The 25,434-nt window shown below is 35.8% G+C and overlaps 2 protein-coding genes across 2 annotated transcripts in view; both read right to left on the reverse strand.

Annotated features, from left to right (window-relative positions):
• Positions 1–25,434, reverse strand: part of LOC119076869 (odorant receptor Or2-like) — a 200,995-nt gene that overhangs the window by 110,553 nt on the left and 65,008 nt on the right. The window lies entirely within an intron of this gene.
• On the reverse strand, positions 123–23,762 carry LOC119076814 (flocculation protein FLO11). The gene is made up of 6 exons (XM_037183801.1): positions 23,052–23,762; positions 5,613–6,174; positions 3,069–5,333; positions 2,373–3,005; positions 2,158–2,308; positions 123–281 (listed from the first exon to the last, which is right to left on the reverse strand). Exons 2-6 carry the CDS (start codon positions 6,137–6,139, stop codon positions 231–233), a joined length of 3,627 nt encoding a protein of 1,208 aa, XP_037039696.1. The 5' UTR covers positions 6,140–6,174; positions 23,052–23,762; the 3' UTR covers positions 123–230.

A 25,434-nucleotide genomic window follows, 5' to 3' on the forward strand; every position in this document is an offset into this window, starting at 1 on the left:
TGCTGCCTGCTATGAATTTATCGCGCTATATTTAATTGTCTATAGTTGGACGATAGGGATCACAATCCCACCCATTTGGGACTATTTGTTATTTTATTTCAATTTTTTTATTATCCGTCGTATTATTTCGTTGCTTTGGTAAATTTATTGTTTTAAAGATTTTTTCTATTTATTTGTGTAACCCGATAGGGATTTTGTAATTTGTGGACTAAACTTATTTAAAAAAAAAATCAGTTCTCTGTTGCTGGTCCTGTAAGTTTTGCTGCATAAACATTTGCTACCTGAAATTTTAAAACAAAATTCTTTGTTAAGGCTCCATAATTTTAAGCGTGAAAATTAGAAAACGGGCGTGTTAGCCAAGCGAAAATCGTTATTTCTTTACCAAGCGGACAAGAAATTCCAACAAAAAACGAAATTTCATTTTTTTCCCGAGTTTTCTGTGAGATTTTGAGAAAATTCGTTTTTGTCCACGAAGAAAATATGGAAAAGAAATGTCAACAATTCACCAACAAATCTGAATTGACAGTTCAGGGAAGAAAGCGTTTCTCAACCCAGTGATGAAAAGTGAAACTTTCACTGTCTTTTGTGAGAAAAACTATTATGCCACCGAGTGATAGTGTCGTAGGCCGATGTGTATTGTCACATCGCCTAAAAATGGTACTATAAAAGGGAAGAAATTTCATATGTTATATCTGGTTGAGTAAAAGTGTCCGAGGCTTCAGCCCGAGATTTTTTTGCTCATCGTAATACAAAATATCAAATTATTTCCTGAGACGTTTTTCTTTACGATGGAGGGAAAGACTTTTCCCTTGGGAGGAAAAGGCCACTTTCCATCCCTAATAAAGAAAAACGTTTATCACCGAGTTGCAAACAACGTTTTTCTCAAAAAAACCAACGAAAGTTTTACTTTTTGTCACTGACTTGACAAAATAACTGTTTACTTGCCGAATCGGCTTAACAATCTACGGGGGAAAAAAGTTGGCAAGTTCATTTCGAGTGTGTTGTTTGTAGCCACAGCATAGCGTGGGTCACGAGTCACCTTAGATCATGAAATTCCTAAAATTTCCAGAGCTAATTTTTCACAACAAGCCTTTCCGCAGTTTCAGATGAGGTGAGAAAACTGTTCTTTCACTTCAGCTGAAACTTCGGGAGCCTTTGTTCAAAAAAAAAAATTCTCGGGTGACCTGTGGTGGTGCTCGTTTAACTATTGATTTCGTTTTATTTGTCAAAATCAATAATGGGAAATTTAGAAAAAAATCTTGAAATGGTCAGACGGTTCAGGATCTTCAGTTAATGTAGGAATGTCTAGTACTCAGATTCTTGGGATTTATGCACATTTTATTGTGTTAAAACGATCCGTGGGTCGTTCTACCCATTCTATATAGTACTAATCTGAATGATGTTGTTGATGTTCAAAACTACCGTAGTACACTGTGCTCTCATTATTACGAATTTTTCGTTAAAACAACTCATCATTCTAACTAATACGACTGCCGTGAAGGTACATTTGTAGTATTCAAAGGTCTCTAATTAACATTTATCTTGTGAAAATGTCTGTTCGTCAAATTGCAAACCTAATCAAGAATGTAGCAACGAATGTGGCTCTTAAAAAATTGGCCATTGCTGAATCTGTCGTCGGTGGTACTGTCAAGTGTAGAAAATTCGGTTACACTGGCGAAATCGAGAATGAAATGGAAGGTTTCGAGAGTCCGTGCAAGTATGGACCTTATAGCAGTGGCTCTCGGAAATATTCTCCGAATGCCTATGAACAAGGTCAGCCGAAATACTCTGGAAATTCTGGCAAAAGCAGTCAGCAGGAATCGAAACATGGAAACTACTGAAATTGACTGGTCGTTTTAAATTGCCGGTATTATTTTGGAAATAAATGAAGGAATGAAAATTGTGAGTGAATGACCTGTCTTTGCTTTAACATTTGTAACTTTGTGCCGATTGAAGTTAGAGTTGGTGAAACCTCGGATGTAAGCCATTGGTCTCAACTTGCTGTTGTATGCAAAAGAATATCGACATTCAAGGTGGTTGATCCACTCTCAGTGAATCAATTACGTTAATTACGTCGCTCGAACTTTTTTTTGCTGAAACATTCCCACTAAACAGGAATCAGGCGAACCGGGGAAACAAATTTTCAAAAGCACAAACCTTATAAATAAACTCATACTGCTCTCTAGTGCGAACAGCGCTTGCTCGTCCTCTCCGTACGAAATATACAATTTGTGGAATATCAACAGACCGTGTTGGCTGCTCCAATGCTCTTAATGCTATATCACATGCAATAATTGTACCGGTGCGACTGGAAAGAAGAAAAGACAACTAAGTTTTCGTCCTCCTCGATAAAACCAATGATTGTCACTTACCCAGTACCCGGGGAACAATGTACCGTTAGTGGTCCTTGCGTTCGCAACAAAGACTTTGATTTATCCACATTTCCGTTGCCAACGGCGATGTTTCCATTGTTGCTTTGACTATTCTCATTATCATCAATTTGATCGGACGTCGACACCTTCAAATATCCTCTAGCTTCCAACAACAAGTCGATGATGGACGACTGTTCGGTTGGTACACCGGTGTCCGGCCACTGATACCAGAAATGCGTGACTTCTCGCCACGTATTCGTATTCATATTCTTCAAATGCACCATGGACATTGCGTATTTGTCCTTTACCTCGCGATGTTTCAGTGTTATGTGAAAGTCGCCAAATGTCACGTGATTATCGATAACGAATGATGGAGGAAGGTATTCGCTGCATTGTTCGATTCCGTTTTCGATCAGATCCGTAGCCATGATAATCACTCGCGAATTCTGTTCCCAGATCATGCGCCAGAAGTCAACGATAGTCGATTCTAATGGCGCTTGACAGGCAATGTAGTAGTGAGAGTTGTCTTTGGGCCCTTTCACGAAATTGGCGTTGATGTATTCGGTCTTTTCGTCATCGTCGATCCGCTTTAGGAAAACTCGAGTCTCTGGTAACGGAACTATGTTCGCGTATCTGCAACACGATCAAAATTTTACAAAAACTGTCCCAACTGCTCCTCATCACCAATAAACTTACCTATTCTTATCTTCACAGCCAACTGGAACTTCTTCAATTCGCGCCGTAACGGCTGGCAGCTCTTTGAACTCCTCATAAATCTCGTTCTTCTTTTGCGAATAAGCTGCCAATGCAGCTCCAGTTAATAAATTATTCTTCAGTCCGGGATCATCAAACGCAGCATTCCCATACGAACGTTTCGACATTCGTAGCATACCCTTCCGGCGCACACTATTATACACGGAAACATTGTCCAAACTGTACGCGTCTAGGCCAACCGGACGACACCGTTGACCATACGTCAGCTGCTTCTTTCGTTTCCGCAATACGAATAGGACGGCAAGAACAACTCCAATGACTGCAACGCCGACAACGCTAATTGAAATGGCTATAACTGTATTCGTATCCGGAGAGTCCGAAGAATATTCGTCTGGAATTTGACCGACAGTCGTCGATGATGGGTCGTCTACCACTTCCGGAATGGCATCCACCGCATGAGGACTTTGCGTTGCTTCTTCCAAGCGACTTTTGACGGTGCTGTACTTGTATTCGTCCCTATTCAGATTGATTATGGTGGTTGTTAGTTCTCGTGCATTGTCTGCTTCCGCATCTGGTATTGAATTTATTCCTTTGTTCATTTTCCTTTCGACGACTTCGGTCGTGGTCGGTTCAAGGTAATCAGTAGAAGTATGGACTGTTTCCGTTGTCGGCTTCTTCATTTCGGTAGTTTTTTCAATTTCGACATACTGTGGAAGCAGCGTCGACGACTGGGATTCTAAGATTTCATTTTCTGTTGACATCGGGAAACTTCCCGTGGTTAGCGTAGTTTGATCATTAGTAGTGCGATCGACATCATCATCGATTTCGGTAATCGATTCTGTTTCGAGATTTACACGATTTGTGGTGGGGAAGTCCTGTTCCGTTGTCGTGTGGGAATCAGTTGGTTCGGCAGTCGATAAGAATGTTGTTGTTGTTTCATAGGCTTGAGTTGTGGTCACCAAGTCGTCAACATTAGCGGAAGACGTTTTTTGTTCGATTTCGGTTGTAAACTGCAACGTTCGATCAGTTGTAGTCTCATATTCAGTCCCAGCTGCTGGTCTGGTCGTGGTCACATTTTTAATTCGGAATCTCGTTTTCAATTCATTCTGACTGTCGTCCACGCTCTGCGTCGGAGTGATTGTCGTTTCGATGTCCATGTCATTGTTCTCTGTAGTCATTTCCGTAACTGTATCTGTGGTAACACTTGCAGTTGACTCATCATTCGCATCTTGGAAGTTATTTTGTGAATCACTGATTTTCGGATGTTCTGCTGGAGGCGCTGAAGTAGTATGTGAATAATTTCGCGTCAGAACGATTGGCGGTGGAAGTGTGGTCAGTCTAACGGCAATAATTTGATTTTCTTGACTGGCCGTATCTTGATCTGTCGTTATGATCGGCTTATTCGGCTGATATTTTAGTCTGCCTCGGGTGTTATTGTAGTAGCTGGTTCTATTGTTCCGTAGCTGGTTGGTTCGGTTTAGGTTTCTAATTACTTCAGCTAAATGCTCTCTTAACCGAGCAACGTTACTGCTGAAGTTGTTCGCTGTGTAGCTGTTGTTGGCAAAATCATTATTTTTCGTAATCGACGTCCAATCAGCTAGTTGTTTAGTGACCAAAGTGCCGTTGTGTGAATCGTCCGGCTCTTTATCAACTGTCGACACATTGTAAAATTGTCCTTGCTCGTTCTTACTATGCTCCACATTTTTCATACTGGCTAATGCCCAGACATCATTATCACTAGGAATTGTTAAATTGACGTGACTTCCTTCTTGCATAAATTTCGCCCGCTTTTCGCCGGGAATGGTGCTATTGGCTTCCGTACTGTTTTTTATTTCATTGGTTGAAACGTCGTACTTGGTACTTTCCAATTCGGCTTTGTTCAGATACGTCGTCTGCTTTCGCTCTTCCGTTGAATTCGCGTGAATGTCATTCAGCAGCGAGTCGGAATCGAATTTCCTGTCGATCACATTAGACGCATCTTTTGCTGCTGCTTTATTGTCGTCCCGATAACGGTCCATACTTTTGTCGTTTTCACTGTCAATTTCGTATTCCTTATGCTTCTGATCGAAATACGATGTCTCCGGGGTGGTCAAGACCATATCACGCAAATTATGTTCGTAATCAATGCTGTACGTGGCCATGTCACGTTCGGTATCGTTTTCACTATCATCCTCATTGGTGAGCTGTTGATGGGTCTCATTGTGATCGCTTTGCTCTTTTTCGAAGCCGTTGTAATCGGATGTGTACCTGGACAAAGGGAAATCGCATTTAGTGCTTAATATGTGGAGTAACAATAGACAGGAGTGACAGGAAATATTTTTGCAAGAAACAGGTAAGTCAATAAGTATCACCAGAGCCGACCTGGCTCAAAAAGCTAGTTCAGGACGTTATATGAAAAATATTTGTAAAAAGCCCTCCATTACCCTTCGTTCATACAAAAATCAAAAAGAGCTCGGACATCAACCAAACGCACATAGAACCAGTACATCCGGTCCTGCAAACATAGATATAAAAATCCAAAATTACCTGCTCAAGTCGAATCGATGCTCTTCTGTCGTAACACCTCCATCAAATTCAGTGATAACCTCAGCATCATCATCCAAATTATCTCGACTGATTGCGGTAACAGGTTGTGAATTAGTCTCTGTGGCCACTGTCACATTATTTTTCGAAATTAATTCTGCATATTTTTCGGTTGTTGCTTGTGTTGTTGAACGTTTTTCGGTCGTTGTTGATGTTCTTCGCGATGTTCTTGGTATTGATGTAAATTTTGTTGTTGATGGTGTGGTCGATGATGATTCTGTGATTGTTGTTGGTGTTGATCGTGTTGTTGTTGTTGTTGTTGTCGTTGTCGTCGTTGTGGTTCCATTAACGGATGTATTGTTTACGATCTTTACTGACTCCCAAATCGGTTCGGTTGCGTTATTCGTTTCAATTTCTCTTTTTACAATTCCGGTACTACATAGTGGCACACATATGACGATCATCAGTATTGTGAGCTGCGTACAAATGAGCAATGGTAGACCATTTGTGGTAAACGCTATTCGGTTCATGTTTTTGCGTATGAAGAGCCGTGCATTCGCTCAATCTATAAATAAAAACAAAAGCAAATCATTGTGAATTGTCCGACAATAACAAATTTGATGGATGCGAGATATGAAAATGATTTTTTTATGTGTCTGCGCTTGAATTGAATGAGTCTGGGCAGTTAATTTAGTTATACGGATTATACAAATTCAAGGTCAAACAACATTTGCATTTATCACGATTAATCAACAAGTAAGATTCGATGCAAATTGGTTTTAATTATTGTAAGTGTTCATATACACATACGTCAAACGACGTTACAAAGATAGATGTAGGAGATGATATACAGTTTTTAGATTTATTTCCGAAATTAAAACCTCGAATCGAACTGAGAATCAATTCATCGAATTGCATATGTATATGACTATACAAGTTACACGAGCTGATGATCTCATGAGCGATTTGTGTGATCTGATAACAAAATAATTTGTTCAAAACATCATCACTACCAACGCTCTTCAAGCATGAGTTGTGCTCTAAATAGAGTACTGTAACTGGACAGTGTATGATACCAACTTCGGCATTGTCACTCGAAGTAGATGCTATTGCTTGAAGTGCGTTGATCTTCGTTTTCCAAAATGTGAAGTAACGCCGAAATTGGTTTAACTAGACCTACGGTGATTATTGCATATTTCTTATAAAAACGGCTAGTCATCTGCTGTCAATAACGACTATGGGACAAGTGGGTTGGTCTGTTTAGGCATCACATTTTTTTTCATAGTACTACATTCTCTGCGGCTTATTTTCATGTGAACCAACTTCACATTTGTCATTACAGAACAACACCAAATGAAGTTGGTTCACATGGAAATAAGCGCAGTGACAGCAGTAATTTTATGACATAATGTACTAAAATATGGTAAAACTCTATTACATTTCTTCTTAGTTTCTAAACATCATTCTCCTATAAGAATCACCAACGAGCTTTTGTTGTTTTCATATATAGAGAAATGTATGAAGAAAATATTGAAGTAATAGATTTTCAAGCAAAAGCCCAAAAAATACTTCGCACGAATTAAGTACTAGATTTAAGGATTTTATTGTAATACTGTTGCCGTTTAGAAAAGGTTGAAGTAGAAAATGTTTGTCATAAAATTAGAATATTCTTTTGTTGTTGTAGGGAATTGATTACTGTTTTGAAAATGTACAGTGTTACGGGTATGGCTTATTAGAACTAACTAGCCGATGACTTCGGCTTTATTAGGGTAATGTGTAAACTATACATCGAATACTAATCACTCAATGATTAAAAGCAGGTTCATGATGAAGTCATCTCCTAAACACTTGTATCAGAATCTTGGCCCAATGCTCATCGATAAATTAAAAATCGTTCGACGTAATGACACAAGAACGTGTGGCGTTTCTAATCAACCGAAAATTATTCAATTTTTATCTACGATAAGGTTAAGACCAGTCATTATTAACTTTCATGTAGGCGTACACAATTAAAAAAAATTAATCGCTTCGTTCTGTAGTGTATAAAAGGCACGCGTGACTAAGATACAAAACTATGTGTGTCTCTCATTTCGATTCCAATTATGAGCACAGAAAAAAATGTATTTATCGAAATGAATAATTACAATCAGGTGCGAATGAAGTTTTCGTTGTTGTTGTTACACAATCACACTATCAACACAGTTCGATATCAATTTTGGCATGATGGTTTTTATCAATGTCCCGACTCAGACAATACAGAAGAGATAACGAAAAAAAAACATTTTGATCTTGAATATTGATCATCACGTATGTGTGTACGTACATGCTGTATGCATACAATCGTATATTACTATTCGGAATAACTATTCATCGAGCGTTCAAGTTTATAGAGGCTAATCGCCTCGATTGTCATTGAAAATCAAAAAAAAATTCAAAGTAACAACATTATCTGAAATATTGATTTAACGATCGATGTAATACGATCCAATAAACTGAATCAGCTCCAGAGACAGCCGTTGTTGCTGTGTTGTGTTGTAGACAAAAAATCGAAATTCATAATGCTGAGAATTAGTCATACGTATAGCGCAATTATGAGATTAATTTCACATAAAAGCGTAAACCGAGTTTTGTTAGAAATTCACAAAAAAATCATTATTAAAAGTCTGGAATTACATTAGTAGAAAAAGTACGTACACAATGGAAACGAAGCGCACGATAAGTATATATGATGTTCACACAATGTAACATACATCGCATCGCATCATATTACGCTGTTGATGATGTACCTACTTTTGTAGCTTTCGTTTTTCAAAAGTTTTTGCTTTTACGCTTAACTAATCGGATAGGTTTTTTTATTTCTGTAAAAGCAAAAAAAAAATGGGATTTGATATTGTTGCTGATGAAATAATTGTGTAGAAAAACGAGAAATAACATCTTTTGGTCGACTAATTTCAGTGAGGTAATTCATTGGTAATGTCTGTGGCGAAGAGAGTTTTTATTTAGAAGCATTATCTAGACTCGAGACCCACAAATACTCTTTTTCATCATAATAATGTTCAAGGCACAACATGTTCAGAATATGTGAATACAGATCGGGCGGTACAGCAAAGAATGTTGTGTTAAATTAACCATTGTCTGGTAATAGTTGACTTCCAATCAAAAATTTATTTTTAAGTATTTTCGGACATTATAAACGACTAACGTATAAGTACTTACAGTGACGATCTTACTAAGACGTTGATTATGCTCGGATCTGTTACCCAAGTTTATATTGAAATTAAGGAAGGTTTGTTATCTGCTGGATATTTCGCCAAGGTTCTGAAGAGGGATTCTTTTGAAAAACAGCCTACCGAAATCGGACGCATTTTCTAGTGGAATTTTTTATATTTGCCTAGAAAGAACTTAGGCCCTAGAAGCCAAAACCACCAAAAAAATTCTTCGAAGCTTGTGTGACTGGTGAAAGTTGATCAAAAACCGAAAACTTTTTCTTACAAAAATTTCTCCAGCTACACGAGCCGTACAGGGTGTCATTAGAAAGGTAATCACATGTACTATTGAGCCGCATAGGGACTTATTGGTTTTTAAATTCATCTACACTGAAATATGTGCAGTTAAAGTTTTCAACCGAAGACTTACACTGTTCTTACAGAAATTTCTCGATGTACACTAAACATACATGGTCGTGTGGGGTATCATTTGAAAGGTAATTTTATGTACTTTTTGGCCAAATAGGGACTTATGTGGTTTGGTTATGCATCTACGATGAAATATGGGCACTTAAACATTTAAACTTCTATTTCATCGTAGATGCATCCAAACCACATAAGACCCTATTTGGCCCAAAAGTACATAAAATTACCTTTTAAATGATAACCCACACGACCATGTACGTTTAGTGTACATCGAGAAATTTCTGTAAGAACATTGTAAGTCTTCGGTTGAAAACTTCAAGTGCACTGACACCATTTACGACCCTGTACGGCTCGTGTAACTGGAGAAATTTTTGTAAGAAAAGTGCAAGTTTTCGGTTTTTAATCACCCTTCACCAGCCACACAAACTTTGAAGAATTTTTTTGAAACACGGAAAATTCGTGGATTTCGTTAAAGGCTGTGTAACTTATAATGTGGCTGCAAGACTTATAAAAATATAGCTACTGAACGCATATCCTATTAATGTTGGTTATTTACCTGCAATGTGAGTTACACAACTATATTATAGATTACAGAGCTACATTATGCACCGAGAACACATTTTATAGCTAGGATTTGCATATTGTGGTTGTGTACTCTATATCATAGCTGTGTAACGCATATTTGACGTATGAAAAATATAGCTGTGTGCTGCATATCAGAAAATGTATGGGACCATGCATTCAAGTTGTGATTCGTACTGACGCTTGGTCGGACTCAATGTTAACAGATAAAGAAAAATCGTAAAATAGCTTGGCTGATTTTAATAAAGCTTGATTGTCAGGTTATAGAAATACCTCTTCAGTAGTCAAAATCCGTGGAAACACAGACGAATGAAAGTATCAGAAATTGCAATACATTAGAAACGAATTAAGCCAAGTATCTGCTCCCAAATGTCAAACTAGGCATTTCACAGAAAACAATTGAATAGGCGATTCGTCACGCAGGCAGTCTCAATTCACTTTCTTTCAGAACCTGAAACAATGCAATGACAACTCACCAAAGTAAAAGTGCTAAATATGAAAACTACAGACTTGAATTCGGCTGTGTGCCGTATAATATAGCTGCAGAATTTATATTGCGGTAGCAACGCTTCGAAATAAGAACGTGTTAGAGCACAAGCAAAATTAGCACAACAGCAGCAAAGGTGACGGTCGGATTGTCAGGTTAAGCATCAATGGGCGCGGTTAGTACTTGGATGGGTGACCGCAAAATTCATGAAAGTTTAGGAAAAATTTTTATTTCTCGAGATAGATTCGAAATGCGTCTCACTGCTATAATATAAGTTACACAGCTATTTTAACTACAGTCTTCGCAATATGCATTACACAGCTATATGCCAAAAAATGGGGGTGCTAAGTCCACTTATAGATCTCACACGCATATTGGGATTTTCCGTGAAGTGGTTTCGGCTTCTAGGGTCGAATACCTTTCTAAGCACATATTAAACAGATTAAGAGACTCACAAGATTTACGAGTTCAGTGGATTTTTTTGCAGTGACTATTTTTGAGAAAAAAAACATTTTCCCAAATTTTCATTACTTTTCCAAAGAAAATATTTTAGGGAAAATTCGAAAAACGAAAGAAATACCTGGAAAATATGGGAAAATTTTTGGAAAACCCACCAGTGGACAGTTGTCCAAATATGCTGTAGTTTGGTACAATAGCGACGTACTTACAATGTGCAAAAAACGGGACAGTACCAATCTAGAACGTGACTGTTCACCGAACATGGTGGCTGTACGCTGTAAACGAACTATGTCAATTATACGGCTCGGACTCAGGTGTATTTAACGTACAATTCGAATGTAGACATGTATCGTCCAAGGTTGTATATGAAGAGATTACGCCGATCGACATTATTTCACTGGGTCAGTATCGGAAGAAAAACATGACGACTAACTCAAACTACACTTCAATACAAAATTTTAACTGAACTGAAATTGTGCTACAATTTTGTATGAAAATTACAGTATCCTCCTCCTTCAGTCCTCATATACGACCTTGGTATTGTCCCAATGTAAAGCCAAAAAACCTATTTTTCGGTGAAGCATTATTTCTCGCCTCTAAATACATACCACATGCGGTCATATTATACCTCATGCCCCTGATGCCTAAACGGTTATAACACTCGGTAGTATGTTTAATTATTTGCAAGTAAATTATGCCAGCAGATGAATCAAATCGTGACAGCAGGTCCAAACATTTGTGTTTTTTTTGGTGTGGTGTATCATTAACTCTGCCTCAATTTTTCCTTTCATTTTACTAACTAAAGTATCGACCTAGGCATGCATCGCTAATCGAACAACATGAATAATTTTGCAGCTATGTAACGCGAAATTGCATAATCCTTTTCTTGCTGTGTGTCTTAATCGGTAATTCATATTCCGCTGTAACACTGTGCTAACATCTTCGCAATAAATTGAATTTTGAATACAAAGCTTCTCGAACAGCTCAGATATTTATTCAAAAAAAAAGAAACAAAAAAAATATTCGTTTCATTCGTCATAATGTCATTAAATATACCTACGACACATCAGTATGATTCGTCTCAAAGCTATTTTTTGTTGTTACATTTCCTTGTCGTAAATAATAATTCCATTCGTTCAATTTAAATATAACCAAAAACACCACATGTTGTTGCCAGTGAGAACGACGTTAATCCGCTTATTAAATGTAATTGAATTAAAATCGAAAGAAAATCGACGTATTTGCACAAATGGATGGTACGATTTTCACATATATTTTTAAACACCTTTTCTACTTCTTCCTCAAGCGAAGTGCAGCGCTTTAAATGAGATTAACATTGTTAAATCAGAATGCACCGCAAACCTAGTGATTTCGATGCCTAGCGTAGGGTTTAGGGTAATAACCCTAGGGAACAACTTAATTCAGTTAAAATTTTCAGATATTACCATGGATTCAGAAGTACACTTCCTGTTCACGAAGGCATTGGCTGCATAATTTTGTAGTGGATCCTCTCTCGATTTAGAAGAATTAACTTGAACTCGTGAAAGCCAGATGCCTTGGTGAATCTCAACTTGGTTTGCCGACCCAGACTTAATAGTTTTGACTCGAATCTGAATCTCGATTTCCGATTCGGGCCGAATCATACCTAAAGCTGAATTTCGGGTTTCCTCTGAACCTGACCTGAAATTTCTAATTTACTGAATCTTGGAACGTCAGATTCAGGTGGAATCATTTGAGGTTCGGGTCGAATCCGAAATATTAATTTCAGGGTCATGTCAAGGACCTGAATTGAAAGAGGTCATATCCGAAGCTGTTCCGAGCATTATTTTCGAACCGGAAACCGAACTGATAAAATTGTCTACCACTTTTTCACTCAAGCAACCTGACATATGAGGAAATTTAAATTGCTATTGTTAAATCTAACAAAATCACAATGTTTATGCTATTAAAGACACCTATTCACTACCTAACTATCGTGACATAAACACAGAATGTGATATTTGTGTATCCAATCAAATTGCCACATATCCATTGCATTCAATTGCTGAACAAAGCACAGAAATCATGCATTTTATAAGAAAATTACACTGCATCAGTACTGTAATTACTTTGGCAACTTTGACTTCTGTATGCCACTCCTATCTAAATGAAGTGAAGGTCAAATAATACCTTTCAATTACACACATTTTGCCTCTCCATTGTTTGCTTGATTTATTGTTGGAAAATAATCTTGAATGAAAATGGAAATGTTCTCGAATCGTTGTGTTCGCAATGAATTTCGGTATATTCTGCGGTATCACATTGAGAATAAAAAAATTAGCTAAAAAAACCGTCACACTAGAGACAACATCTCCTGTCACATACGGTTAATCATCTGTTATCGATAACGATGACAAAAATAATGACAAGCTCTGGGTAATATGGTCCTTTATGAAGTAAAGTACATGTTCAAAAAATTGAAGTACAAGATTTGAACAGATCAACAGATTGAAAATACTTTGATCAATTGAAGTAATAGATGCGATAATAATACCGATCATATGCATGCCGTCTGTAAGAGGTTAAACGTTAAAAATATCCGTTTAACCATATCACTGTCGCTTGAGAGTGCTATGGTATAACACTTAAAAGTGTTAACAAAACTGAAAACTAAACTTTCAACGTTTTGTCTGCGGGTATCCGCTAATTGTCCATAACAATTATTACAATCGTCTTTGTTTGCATATTAATTGTGAGAAATATACGGCGTTAAAAAGCTAACAACATTTATGACACTTAAAAGTAAAAGTTATTGTCTTTGTACGAGTTCGAATGCATTTGCGGTTAAAAACAATATTGTCTTACCATCAATTTGAGTTGAATGGTCTTTGGGAAAGACAAACATGTTGTACGCTGTTAAATAATAAATTCTGGTGTACTTAATCACAGATAATGAAGTGATTGTAGTCGTGAATGGAAAATATATATAGCTGAGAAATGCGATATTATTAGATCGTTTTGTCAACTGTATTCGATGACAAGAGTGACAGGAGTATTCAGTCGTGACGAAGTGCTTTTTCTTTATCATTTAACAAACAAATTGGTTTGTCTAAGTTTGCATTAGTTTTCCATTTGAAAATAAAAGTGAGAGTTCTGATACGTAGACCATGTTTACCAAATATTCCTTGTCTACGTTTCAGTTTTTAAAACCATATCGAATGCAATAGCTATTAACATTGAGATTTGTTAATTGGTATAGTCGCATTTGAAGCTATCGTAGTCTATCAAATTTAAAACGAAAAAATCTATTTTTAGTGGATCTTAACAGTGCACTCAAGCTGATGCCGAATAATGGGTCTACATTCTGTAAGTCACCGCAGACGGTGTGCTACTTCTAAAAACTAAATTGATAAGCTATTTACTTTGCGTGCCAGGCAACGCGTTGTCGTCGAATAGTTTTACTCATTTCGTGTTACCTCTCATCTTCTCGTCTTTATGTTCTTCTGCACTGTTTTTTCTGTTCGTTTAACTCGGTTCGGGCAAGCTACTCATTTTTTTAGTTTTATTTTTTCTTTTCAAAAGAAAAACTGAATTTATAACTGAAGATACCATGAGATCTGTTAGAACTGACTTTTATGCACTAAAGCAATCCTTTATCTAGTGCATGAGCTTATTATCGTCTTGAGATCCGGTTACAGATCAATCAGCTTTAACCAGCGGAGGTGAGAATTCGTTAAGACCATATGACCAAAAGTATATTTTCATTTGAGCTGCACTGAAGAGGGTGTCACTTTTCTATGAAAAAATGAGTATGACCCCATGTCTCTCATTTTTCCATATATTTTTGAGCTTGCACCTCAAGTGGCAATTAACTCTGAAGGTAATCCAAATCTTCAGCGGATTTCTATAGAATTGGTGGAATGTGTTGATAATGATAGCAATGCTGGAAGCTGGAAAACTATTTAGACACTGCGAAAACTCTACTGTACCCGTCAGTGCAACAAAATGAGGTGGAACTTGCGCTGTACTCGAATTCACCCAAAACTTAGGTTCCGTGGTTTACATTTCCTTTGGTGGTCTATGTGTCCTTTGAATTGCACCAAGTTCCAAAAATCTTCTAATTATGGATCGTAAAATATTATGTACTACATCCACTTTGGCGAAATCAGGTTCTCGACACTAGTCTGCATTCTTTGTTCAAAATTTTAAATCCTAAAAATGCAGGTTCGTATCAGATTGCTGGTTATTGAAAATTTGACAAAGACAAATTTTCGACTATAGCATGTGTCTGGCTCTTGTAGAAATAGTATGCACTTTAAAAGCCCTACACAACGTAGGACGTCATTCTAAAAATGACCCCTTGATTCGGTACGTGGTTATATACCATTTAAATTGTAAAATCAAACAAATTTATTTCTCGAAATCTTATTTCCCGCAGCCTAAGGTTATTTGTAAGTGGAAAGAATTGGCATTTGCGAGATTACCTTCAATATAATATTTGTATTTCGTTGAACTGTACAAAGTAAGTAATGCATAAAAACTAACAGTTCCTCTTTGAGCATATAGCGCACGTTTAAAGCGTATAATATGCTTCAACGTAAGTGCAAAGAATTTTTCAATTTTAACGTTAAAACAATTGGTTTAATAACGTATTACAATACAGCACACCAGGCGAGTAAACCGAGTACATGTATAACGCTAAAAATGTTTTTATGAAAACCATTTTAAGAATCGACTAATCATAACCGCTTTTATAACGACTAGTACTTTGAATTTCTAAAAAAAATATTTTTATCGTTACAATAACATTTCGCCAAGTCATTGAACAATACGAAGGTTTCGAAACTCTTGAATTTATTTGTATACCTTTTGGTGCCATTAGTTACATTGATTTTAAATGATAACGAAACAAATCGCATTTGTATAAATTACACTGACACTCCGTTAATGATTTAACATTAAAAAGTCTAATTCGATTGTAATTTTATATGACAAACATTTTACTCAATTCGTTTTCTTTATATAGTCGAGAAATCTTTTAAGTCAATTTTCTACTCTTTCTTATTTTGTAAATTTCGCTATTGTAATTTTGACTGCAATAAATGTTTTGGTATGCTTGCACCAGAAGTGTTCGTTAAGAAAAAAAAAAAAAAAACAGAAACACTCGATGTACGACACATTTTAAGAAAAAAGGAAATTTGACTTAACGTTAAATAGCATTAAAAATCGATTTAAATTTGTAATGTACACAATACGTAGCTTCAACGAATTAACGAGTAAAACGTTTTCCAAATTTAAAGAAAACTCTGATATCACTTCACTATGTCGTTATGTAAGAAGCAAGACACATTTTAACAAAGTTTCGATTTATAATAATTTCAAAATTTAAATAACATTTTTCTACTCTACGAGATGCAATGGTAATTGTTCGCAATAGGATCTGAAGTGGACTGGAAATGCGTTTCGTCAGGTTCAAAAAATCGCATGCTAATTACTCCTGGGTAGTTCTACTCTTGCAATACCAAAGAAATTGCAGCATTTCGAATGGATTGGCGTAAATTTAAAATTATGGTAATTAACCGTAAATTGAGTCAATGAGGTGCTATGACATGGCATCAGAGATGAAATAAATCCGTTTGATCAAAAATTATTGTCGTTTTTCCAAGTTTATAACTAATTTTCATTTTGTATACTTTGACTTGGCAATAAAATGAATTATTATTCAATCAATCAACCATTTAATGCAACAATGAACGAGGTACGTGCTCAAACTTTCACATGAAGTTCTTGATTTCCTTGCTGGGATGTGATAATCTCAAAAATTTTCAACAATTTGAACATGGTTTGTAGGTTAACCCTTTATAAACGGCTAATCATTTGTCATTGACAATGATGTGAACAATAAGTGAGACCCTAGCATTATACAGCAGAACGCATATTGAACAAAAGAGGTACAAGAACTTATACAGCATTACTTTTGTGATAAACAAAAAGAAGTAACAGATTGCTCAAGACCGAAAGTACACGAAAAATTGTACGTTTCTTAGATCGATGGTTATGATATATATTCCATTTTTAATTCGATTTGCATCGATATCAGCAACGTAAAATTGCCGGTGTGTTTTCGGCCTAAGAAAATATTTCCTTTCTTCAATGTCTCAAACAATACAATTAAAAATAACTCACAACGATCTTGTAACTTGTTGCCTAATTCTCTTCTAGACTGGAACTTCTAGATGGTTGTTTATGTTATTTTTTTTAAATCGTTTCGGTGTGTGTCATCGAACGCATACATTCTTTTACCTTGAATTATTTTACATTATTCAATTCTTTAAGCTCAGATTTTATTTTACTTCCAAAAATAAAATTTACTTAGCAAATTCATCGAAAGCATATTGCGTGACGATGGCCCACTAACTGAAATTATATTTCACTTTCAATGTTGTTTTTTCCAACGAAAATGTTATGTACCGGTGATAATTCTCTGTATACGAAACATGTAAAAGTTGTTTGTTCTAAAACGTTTGTTTCAGTTACGAAAGGTAAATATTGCGATGTGACAACGTACGTTAAATGTCGCTTTGTTCCAAGTAGTACAAGTTTCCGTATAGTCGTTTGAAAAGTGTCGAAGACTTCCGTCTCTTGAAAACCTCGAAGACTTTACAAATCAATTGGGACATCCATTAAACTGTTTTGATAACCTGTCACATAGGGCTATTCATCTGTTATCGATAAAGATGACAAAAATAATGACAAACGCTGGGTAAAATGGTCCTTTATGCAGTAAAATACATGTTCAAAAAATTGAAGTACAAGATTTGAGCAGATCAACCGATTGAAAATACTTTGATCAATTGAAGTAATAGACGCGATAATAATACCGGTCATATGCTTGCCGTCTGTAACAGGTTAAAACTTTGGTAGAGATCTTCACTAACACTGTCATTAAGTATGCACAAGTCTAAAAACGTGACATATCCATTCAATACACCTTTCCAAGTGTTCCAATGTTCCTTCAACTGTCTCCAAAGTTTTTGGGTCAGTTCTTTTCAAATAATTAACTAAAACTGGTTGAAACTCAGCTCTGTGGATGACTTTATGTGTATGTTATGTTTCAAAGAAAACACATTTTCTGTTTAACTTGATTCATAATAATGGCTCGGCGTATACAGGCAAGACTTAGTTATAAGCTGTGTGTGTGCAGTGAAGCGATTTACATTGAACAGTTTAATCTGTTTGTTTCTAAGATATTGTTACCTACATTTGACTTTATCATTTGGAAACAATCGAATAAAGAAACGAATGTGTGTGCATAAAACATACGGACGGATTGATATTAGCCGTTTCACATTGCAGTTAATCGAATAAGCAAAGATTTTGTTGTTATTCGATCTTCATGCATTGGATTAAAAGTATGCCATTCGTATGGACTGTAATTAATTAATTAGTTCGAATTGAGGCTATTTGTAAACGTTCTAATTCTAACGAATGTAATTTGACTTTGAATGCAAGTAGAAATGAGTGCCTTCGACGAGAGAAACATTTATTTGGTTTATAGTTGATGTAGTTGCAAATTTAAAATTCAAACCAATGGCCAAGTTTCTATGGATAATACTTTACAGTCACATTTCAGGTCACCCACTTAAACCTTAAAATTTGAACCACGTTAGGTCGGTTCAGTTAGCATAATTTTTCAGTTGAATTGGCGATATTTGATGAGGTGGTTTGAATCGGAAATCACTTCTTCCGCATCTTCTTGACCTCATGTACGACATAAGGTGATCTGAAGAATATTTACTCCAGACCAGAGTTAGTGGTGCCCATATATTCACTAAGGGTTTTGGAATTGCTGTGGTCCGTTCTCCTTAAGTAAATCTTTTTCTCTCAAATATTGTTAAACCGTGGAAACAGTGGACGTCCCCTTCGAGACCGTACTTCGAGCGGATTTTCGTGATTGAATGACGCTAGGCAATTACGTAAGCATTGCGCAAAATGAGGGAATTAATTACAAATTTGTGATATAATTACGTTATCAGTACACATCGTTAACGTGTCTTACTGGGTACAGATACATATCCATGATTTTGATTTACATTTTTTTTCTCGAATGAATCTGTTCTGGGATGTAACATGCAAAAAATGCACAGTACCACCTGGTCTTGTGGTCTCCACTTAACTTTTTACTCAAGACTTAGTTAGGCAAATCGGCAAAGGTTTATTTATAAATTTCAGTTGCATCGACAGACCGTATTTTTTTACCATGCCACTAAAAGCAACAACAAACGTGAAATATGAACAAAATTTACGTTCGAGGTTTTATGGAGTTAGTTTCGCATAAACGTAGACGTTATAAAAGTTTACAAGCATTCAGCAACATTATGTAATGCAACTCTATGCCTCAGCGTTGAATTGAGTTTACAGTTTGGTTTTGTGTGTTTTTGCTTGTGCAATATTACGCACCAACCATACAAAAATGCAATTCTCTGTATTCAAGTAAGTGTGAAATCTTGGTTTGAATTTTTTTCTTTTTCTTTATGAAATCTCATTGATAACAGAGTAATACCTATAAATCGGCTGAAACGTTTTTCGCCTATAAATGTTTTATTGGCAAAATACAATATAAATGCCAACGAAACACAACACAGCTTACAGATTACATTTTCTATTTTGTCGTTTAACAAATTCTCGTTTTTTTGGTTTCGAAATGTTATGTAGGTTATGTATGACACGGGTATGAGTATAATCATTGAGTGTGTACCTATATGAATACAATATATTGATAAGAGACGTTGAGATAATATCACAGTTTTTCAAACAATTTTTCACTTAGAGACGAGACTTTGCGAGCTATTTAAGAAATTCATTCACGTCTCGAAAATTGATATGTTCTTGATATGTTGCAAAATGTTTGTAAACTACCAAATTGAAGCGTAATACACTTTCGGACAACGCACGTAGTTGTATACTAAATCAAAAGTGATGTCGTCAATGGATGTTTTTTGCAATCACACTTTGACAAGCGATAAAACGATGATGATCATTGTTTGTAGTTGTTTTATTGCAAGAATTGAAATCTATAATTAGTGTGTAATCAGTAAAAGTTATTGTGTCGTTGAGCTAATGAATAGCGAAATTATGAATCATTTCCCAAGGCCTAACGCTTCACTCTTGACTACGAGTCCTACAATGATTAAATAATTTCGGTGTTGCTAGAGCTGGTTTTGTATCAGCTGGTACACATTGGTACATGTAATCAATGAAAGTGTAAAACAGGTATGGTCTATTGTCCGCCCGGAGGACATAAAAATTTGATTTTCGTACTTAAACGCACTCATTTTCATATTATTTTGACATAAAATGTGAGTGCGTTTAAGACGCAATTTCATACAATTTCAGATACAGATACAATTTCATTGATTGTAATGATTGTTTATTTTGTTCTCTTGATAGTGTGTGTGTGTGTGTGTATGTGTGACGGGTAACAAACGATAAATCAAGCTCTTACTAACAATGAAAAAGACTCCAGCTGTTGCTACATCGGCAGTGCCGATGTGGCACACCGAAATTATTTAATTATTGTAACTTGTATAGTAAGAATGTCGAAATTATTCGGACTAGATGGCATACATTGTCCCAAAGTGTGTACAAGATTTGTCACTGACAATTTTTTCTGGTGGACGAATAAGAGACTCCAGAGAATCATGTCGCAATATCTGAGGAATCTCTATGGGGAAACACAACGAAATTATAAATATTATGCACCTGTGGCCAAATGTTTATTTTGACGAGTTGGTGATTGTGATCGTAAGCCGAAGACGCGGATCATAATCCAACTCGTCAAAATAAACGTTTGGGCATAGGTGCATATCATTTTTTATGTGTCGATGTAAAGATAAACCCAAACTCACTATCCAAGCTATTGAATAATGTTAGTCTCACCACACAGAGATATATAAAAATTATATTCGTCAGCTCCACAGCACTGCTCCTAGCATGAACACTGATTTGACAAGTGTCAAATTTGGAGGCTTTAGTGATAAGAGCTACCGCTTACGATTGTTTGTATTGTATGTTTTAACTCATACATCGAAGTTAGCTATCTATCCATACAAAAGAAACGCAGTGCCTACGAATATTTTGTGTATTTTCATGCTAGTAGCAGGGCTGTGTCAGCTCCATACAAAGTCAAAGAATCATGACAAACTGGTTTTGGAATTGGAAGTCATTTAGTCCTAGCTTCAGATTAAACATTTCATTTAACGTTTCCCGAGAGATAACTTATTTTTAGTCTTAGTAAGTCTCGAGTCTTGTAAGTCTTAGTGACTTATGTTTGGCCAAGAACTTTTCTCCGAGAAGGCATAACTGAGTCTTACGATTCTTTAATTGCTTCGTTAGAGTCTCAAAATTTTCAAAAGTTTAGACCGAAAACACACCAACAATTTTGCGCTGCGGAGATCAACAATTCCATTGTTGAGCGTATGCTTCAAATCGGATTACAACGGAAATTGCTGCAACATAATTGTCGATCTTAGCGATGCAAAATTGATTGTGTGTTTTTAGCCTCACAAATTGTATACAAGTAAGTTTTTGTGAATTTATTCTAAATAAGGGACCTGATCAACAAGTTTTTCTCTCGATATTTTGAAATTTCAAAGAAAACAATTCAGAGAAGTACATTATGTTATGGGTAAAGCATAAAAAAAGCGGAGAACAGGTCACCTGAAATTAGCCCGAAAATATCTGTAACGAGGGCTAAACGGATCGTGTCACAAGGTAGAAAAATCACTTGTGATTCATATAAATCGAACTGACGTCCTAGAATCATTTGTAAAATCTTAAAACTCTCAAGTCCCCATTGTTGGTCTCTTTTATTAATCAAGAAAGGAATTACAAGAATCACTAAAGTCTCTAAGAATCAGCATCATCCCCAACGATTCCCAGATTTATTCATCGATCTACTGATAATGATATGATAAAACTTAGACCACGGCAGAGTATTAGACCAGGCAGGAGCGCTTGTTTGACTAGGGACCTGAATAATCTAGTAGCCGTATGTTTTTTGCGAATAAAATTTTTCAACTTATGTCAGTGTTCATTTGAGTTCATTTTCATACAGTGTATTAGGTCCCTCATTTGACGTTTCAATAATGAACCGCTCCTGCCAGGTTTACTTTTAATCTGCCGTGCTTAGACCTAAATTGACCCGACGCGTATGTTCCTAAAAAAATACAAATATGACAAATTTGGTATATCGTGAAATAATGAATTTAGGCTGCAACGAAAAGATAGATGCCCGCCAGAGCTCATCAAAGTAGAGCTCCAGAAGAAAACAATTTTTTCTGGAAACTCTCCCGATAAAATATTTTAGATTTGGGCTTAAAGTAATCGTGAGGTGACGTCCTGTCATAATCATGAGTAAAATTTCATGTACATTTGGTTAATCATCTAAGTGGTTCCCCAAGACAACATGGAGCTGAAAATAAGGTGTTAGGGAATCTCGCGCTGCGTCATTCACAATAATTCACAAAGTGACATCTTCCTTATACAAAATGTTAATTACTGTGAATGACGCAGCGCTAGATACCTAGCAACCGAAAATAAACCTAAAATTTTATAACTCTCAAAAATATTCGAATACAGATAGTCCAACAGACACGATGTGTTAAGGCAAATGGATGTTTGGAATTGAATATGACATGACATACATTGTGTGGGACCACAGCACTGCTACTAGCACGAACATAGAAAATATTCGGAGGCTGATGAATTCACAGTAGGCACTGCGTGTCTGTTATACAGATAGATTACTGTTTTCGATGTATGAGTTAAAACATACAATACAAACAATCCTAAGCGGTAGCTCGTATCACTAAGGCCTCCAAATTTGACACTTGTCAATTCAGTGTTCATGCTAGTAGCAGTGCTGTGGTGGGACCATATCTATCAATACTTAGGATTCAACGAGAATAGCACTGTTAATTGCTCGTCATACTAGAACAGAATACCTTGAATGGCTAGGACCCTTATGTTTTGAAAACAGTAGGCAACAAGTCAATATTGACAATAATTTAACGCGCAGCAGCTAAAGCAAATATTGTGTACACATAATAATGTTCTTAGCAACCGTATACGGCCGATACACGGAACAGCACGCCAAACAATGTAAATAACAAAATCAATAAAAAAAAACGAAATAACAAAAAAAAATGACGTTTTTCCATCCGGCAATACATTTTATAGCTACAAATTACGAAACCACACTCCGAGTCTGTATGTTTTTCATGTCTTATCATAAATATTTACCTTTCCAACATGAAGACAAGGTCAGTATCAACGCATTCCACGTCATTTTAAACATAAACTTTATCAGCGCACATTACTGTAACAAAACTGTGTGTTGTCCACTAATTTAAAAAAAATATTGCTGAACTGTCCAGCATAAACAAACAGGAAAACACCAAAAATTCTTTCGGTTTTTTTTTATAAACTTTATTTGTTTGCTAACGTATGTTATAACTCTCTATACGTTGTGTGTGTTTCACTTTATTTTATACACAGGTTCACAGTCGCATACCAGAAGTGTTTGTATTCAATATTTTTTTTTTTTTATTTTGCTTAGCCGAACGTAAGAAGCGTATTAGTCATCAATATATATCGACAATAATATTCCATTAATTGGACTTTATTCAATTTTCAAATCATTATTACCAACACAAAGTTCATATATTAGGTTACTCTATCACGTAAAAATGAACAGAGGAAAATAATCACTCGTCTAAACGAACAGCAAACGATTTTTTGCTGAAGAATTAGTTTATAAAATTTGAATTGAACCACAAATAATATCACGCACTGACCGTACGATTTATCGGATTTATTGTTATTTAGAAGCGCAGCTACACGAACCTGATTTTCGATTTTATTTCTTCTTCTTTTTTACAACTTTTTTTTTCTACAAAAACAAAATAAATTAGCGGCCGTTCGCGCTGAAAGGCTAACAACTAATGAAATCTACTGACTCAAACGATATATTTAAGGTATTGTTATGATCGGATCATGTTTTAAACTCTCGTTTCGCTTCTCTGGAAATTACAACTACTTGTTGAAGCAGTCAATGAATTCCTATATAGCAACAATACATGCAAAAAAACGTTTTGTAGAATGTAACTCTCTCTCACTGGAATTAGATGTATAGCTGTTTTGTGTGTGTACAAGTATTTTTCAATTGACGTAGCGTAACGTAGAGTGTGAGTGAAACTTAATGTAGTACGGCCAGTCAATGTGAGAGTCATGAGTGTGAGTATAAATTTGTGGATGCATCATAGGGTGGTTCCATTTTTTTTTGCTTAATTTATTGTTATTGGGCGTATGAACAATTGTTCGATGACAAAGGACTGTGATATAGGTGAAGAGAATTGCTTTTGGGAATAGGTTAATTGAATTTGAAAAGTTGAATTTGAAATATTGATTGATTTGGACATTAATATGAATTTAAATTGGAATTAAAGTAGACTTAGATATAACTGAGCGGATTGAGTGACGAAGATAGAAATCTATATTGATTTAGTATTTAGTATTTGATTGTATTGATTGTGATGATGACGATGATTATCATGGCCCTACGTTAGTGAAGGGCCGTAACGCAAGTCCGTTCACACTAAAAAATTGAAAAAAGAAATCCGTAGGACTCAGGAACATGTATACACGACTTTTTTGACTTTTCCTCCTCACCTCCTACTACCTCCAAAGTATTTTATTCGTAATATGGGCGTCGATACGAGTTCAACGAGCCTCATAAAGTTCAAAATTGACCGAGATATTAATTTTCAAACTTTTGAAAATCGTATGAAGAAATTCATTTTCATACATTTTGAAATTGATGGATTTTACCATCCTTTGTTACTTTGTTACAACGAAACTTTTTGCTTTACCGGTGGATTTGGCTGAAATTTTCAGGGTATGTCAAGGACGTAATTCTAAGAAACAGAAGGAATTTTCATAAAAGCTTATAATTTCCTAGCTATGAGCGTTTAAAGGTATTGAGCTATGGTACCCATAACTCGGAAAATGTGGCAGATAGAAAGTTCGTTTAAAAGACAAAGTTATAGAGTTTTACATTCTAGTCGACAAATGTTTCATGGTTTTTCGAAAAAGTCGTTTATTTGGTAGCTATGAGCGTTTTCAGTGTTATAAATATATCGAGGTAATTAGCAGATACAAATTTGTCGTCAAATTTTCGAAAATTTTTGAATTTCGTCAAATTTTCGAATTTAGTCGAATTTTTGAATTTCGTTAAATTTTTGAATTTCGTTAAATTTTCAAATTTCGTCAAATTTTTGAGTTTCGTCATGTTTTTGAATTTCGGCAAATTTTTGGATTGATTTTCAGATTTCGTCAAATGAAAGCTGAAAAATTTTAGAAAGAAAATCATAACAAAAAAAATTGCGTCAAAAAGTAGCAGATGATTCGGCTTTCTTCCGTTTGAATTCCATTCCTTAAAGCAATATATTTTACAATTTTAAAAATTTTGCTTCCTCAACATCTGCCACTTATGACGCAATTTTTTTTTTGTTATGATTTTCTTTCTAAAAATTTTTGGGTAAAATTTTTGTTGATTAAACTTTTGCGTGCTTTCCTCAGCAGCTGCCATTTGTGACGCATATCTTTTTAAAAGTCGATTATGTAA

Source organism: Bradysia coprophila, unplaced genomic scaffold (genome assembly GCF_014529535.1).
Source record: "Bradysia coprophila strain Holo2 unplaced genomic scaffold, BU_Bcop_v1 contig_232, whole genome shotgun sequence".
Taxonomy (NCBI): domain Eukaryota; kingdom Metazoa; phylum Arthropoda; class Insecta; order Diptera; family Sciaridae; genus Bradysia; species Bradysia coprophila.

Bases quoted from the DNA above. Each gene is read 5' to 3' on its own strand.
- LOC119076814 (XM_037183801.1), bottom strand. From the start codon at position 6,139: ATGAACCGAATAGCGTTTACCACAAATGGTCTACCATTGCTCATTTGT. The intron at 2,309-2,372 runs GTAAGTGACAAT...TCTTCTTTCCAG, and splicing joins CATTGTTCCCCGGGTACTGG to TCGCACCGGTACAATTATTG. The intron at 282-2,157 runs GTTTGTGCTTTT...TTAAAATTTCAG, and splicing joins AGTATGAGTTTATTTATAAG to GTAGCAAATGTTTATGCAGC.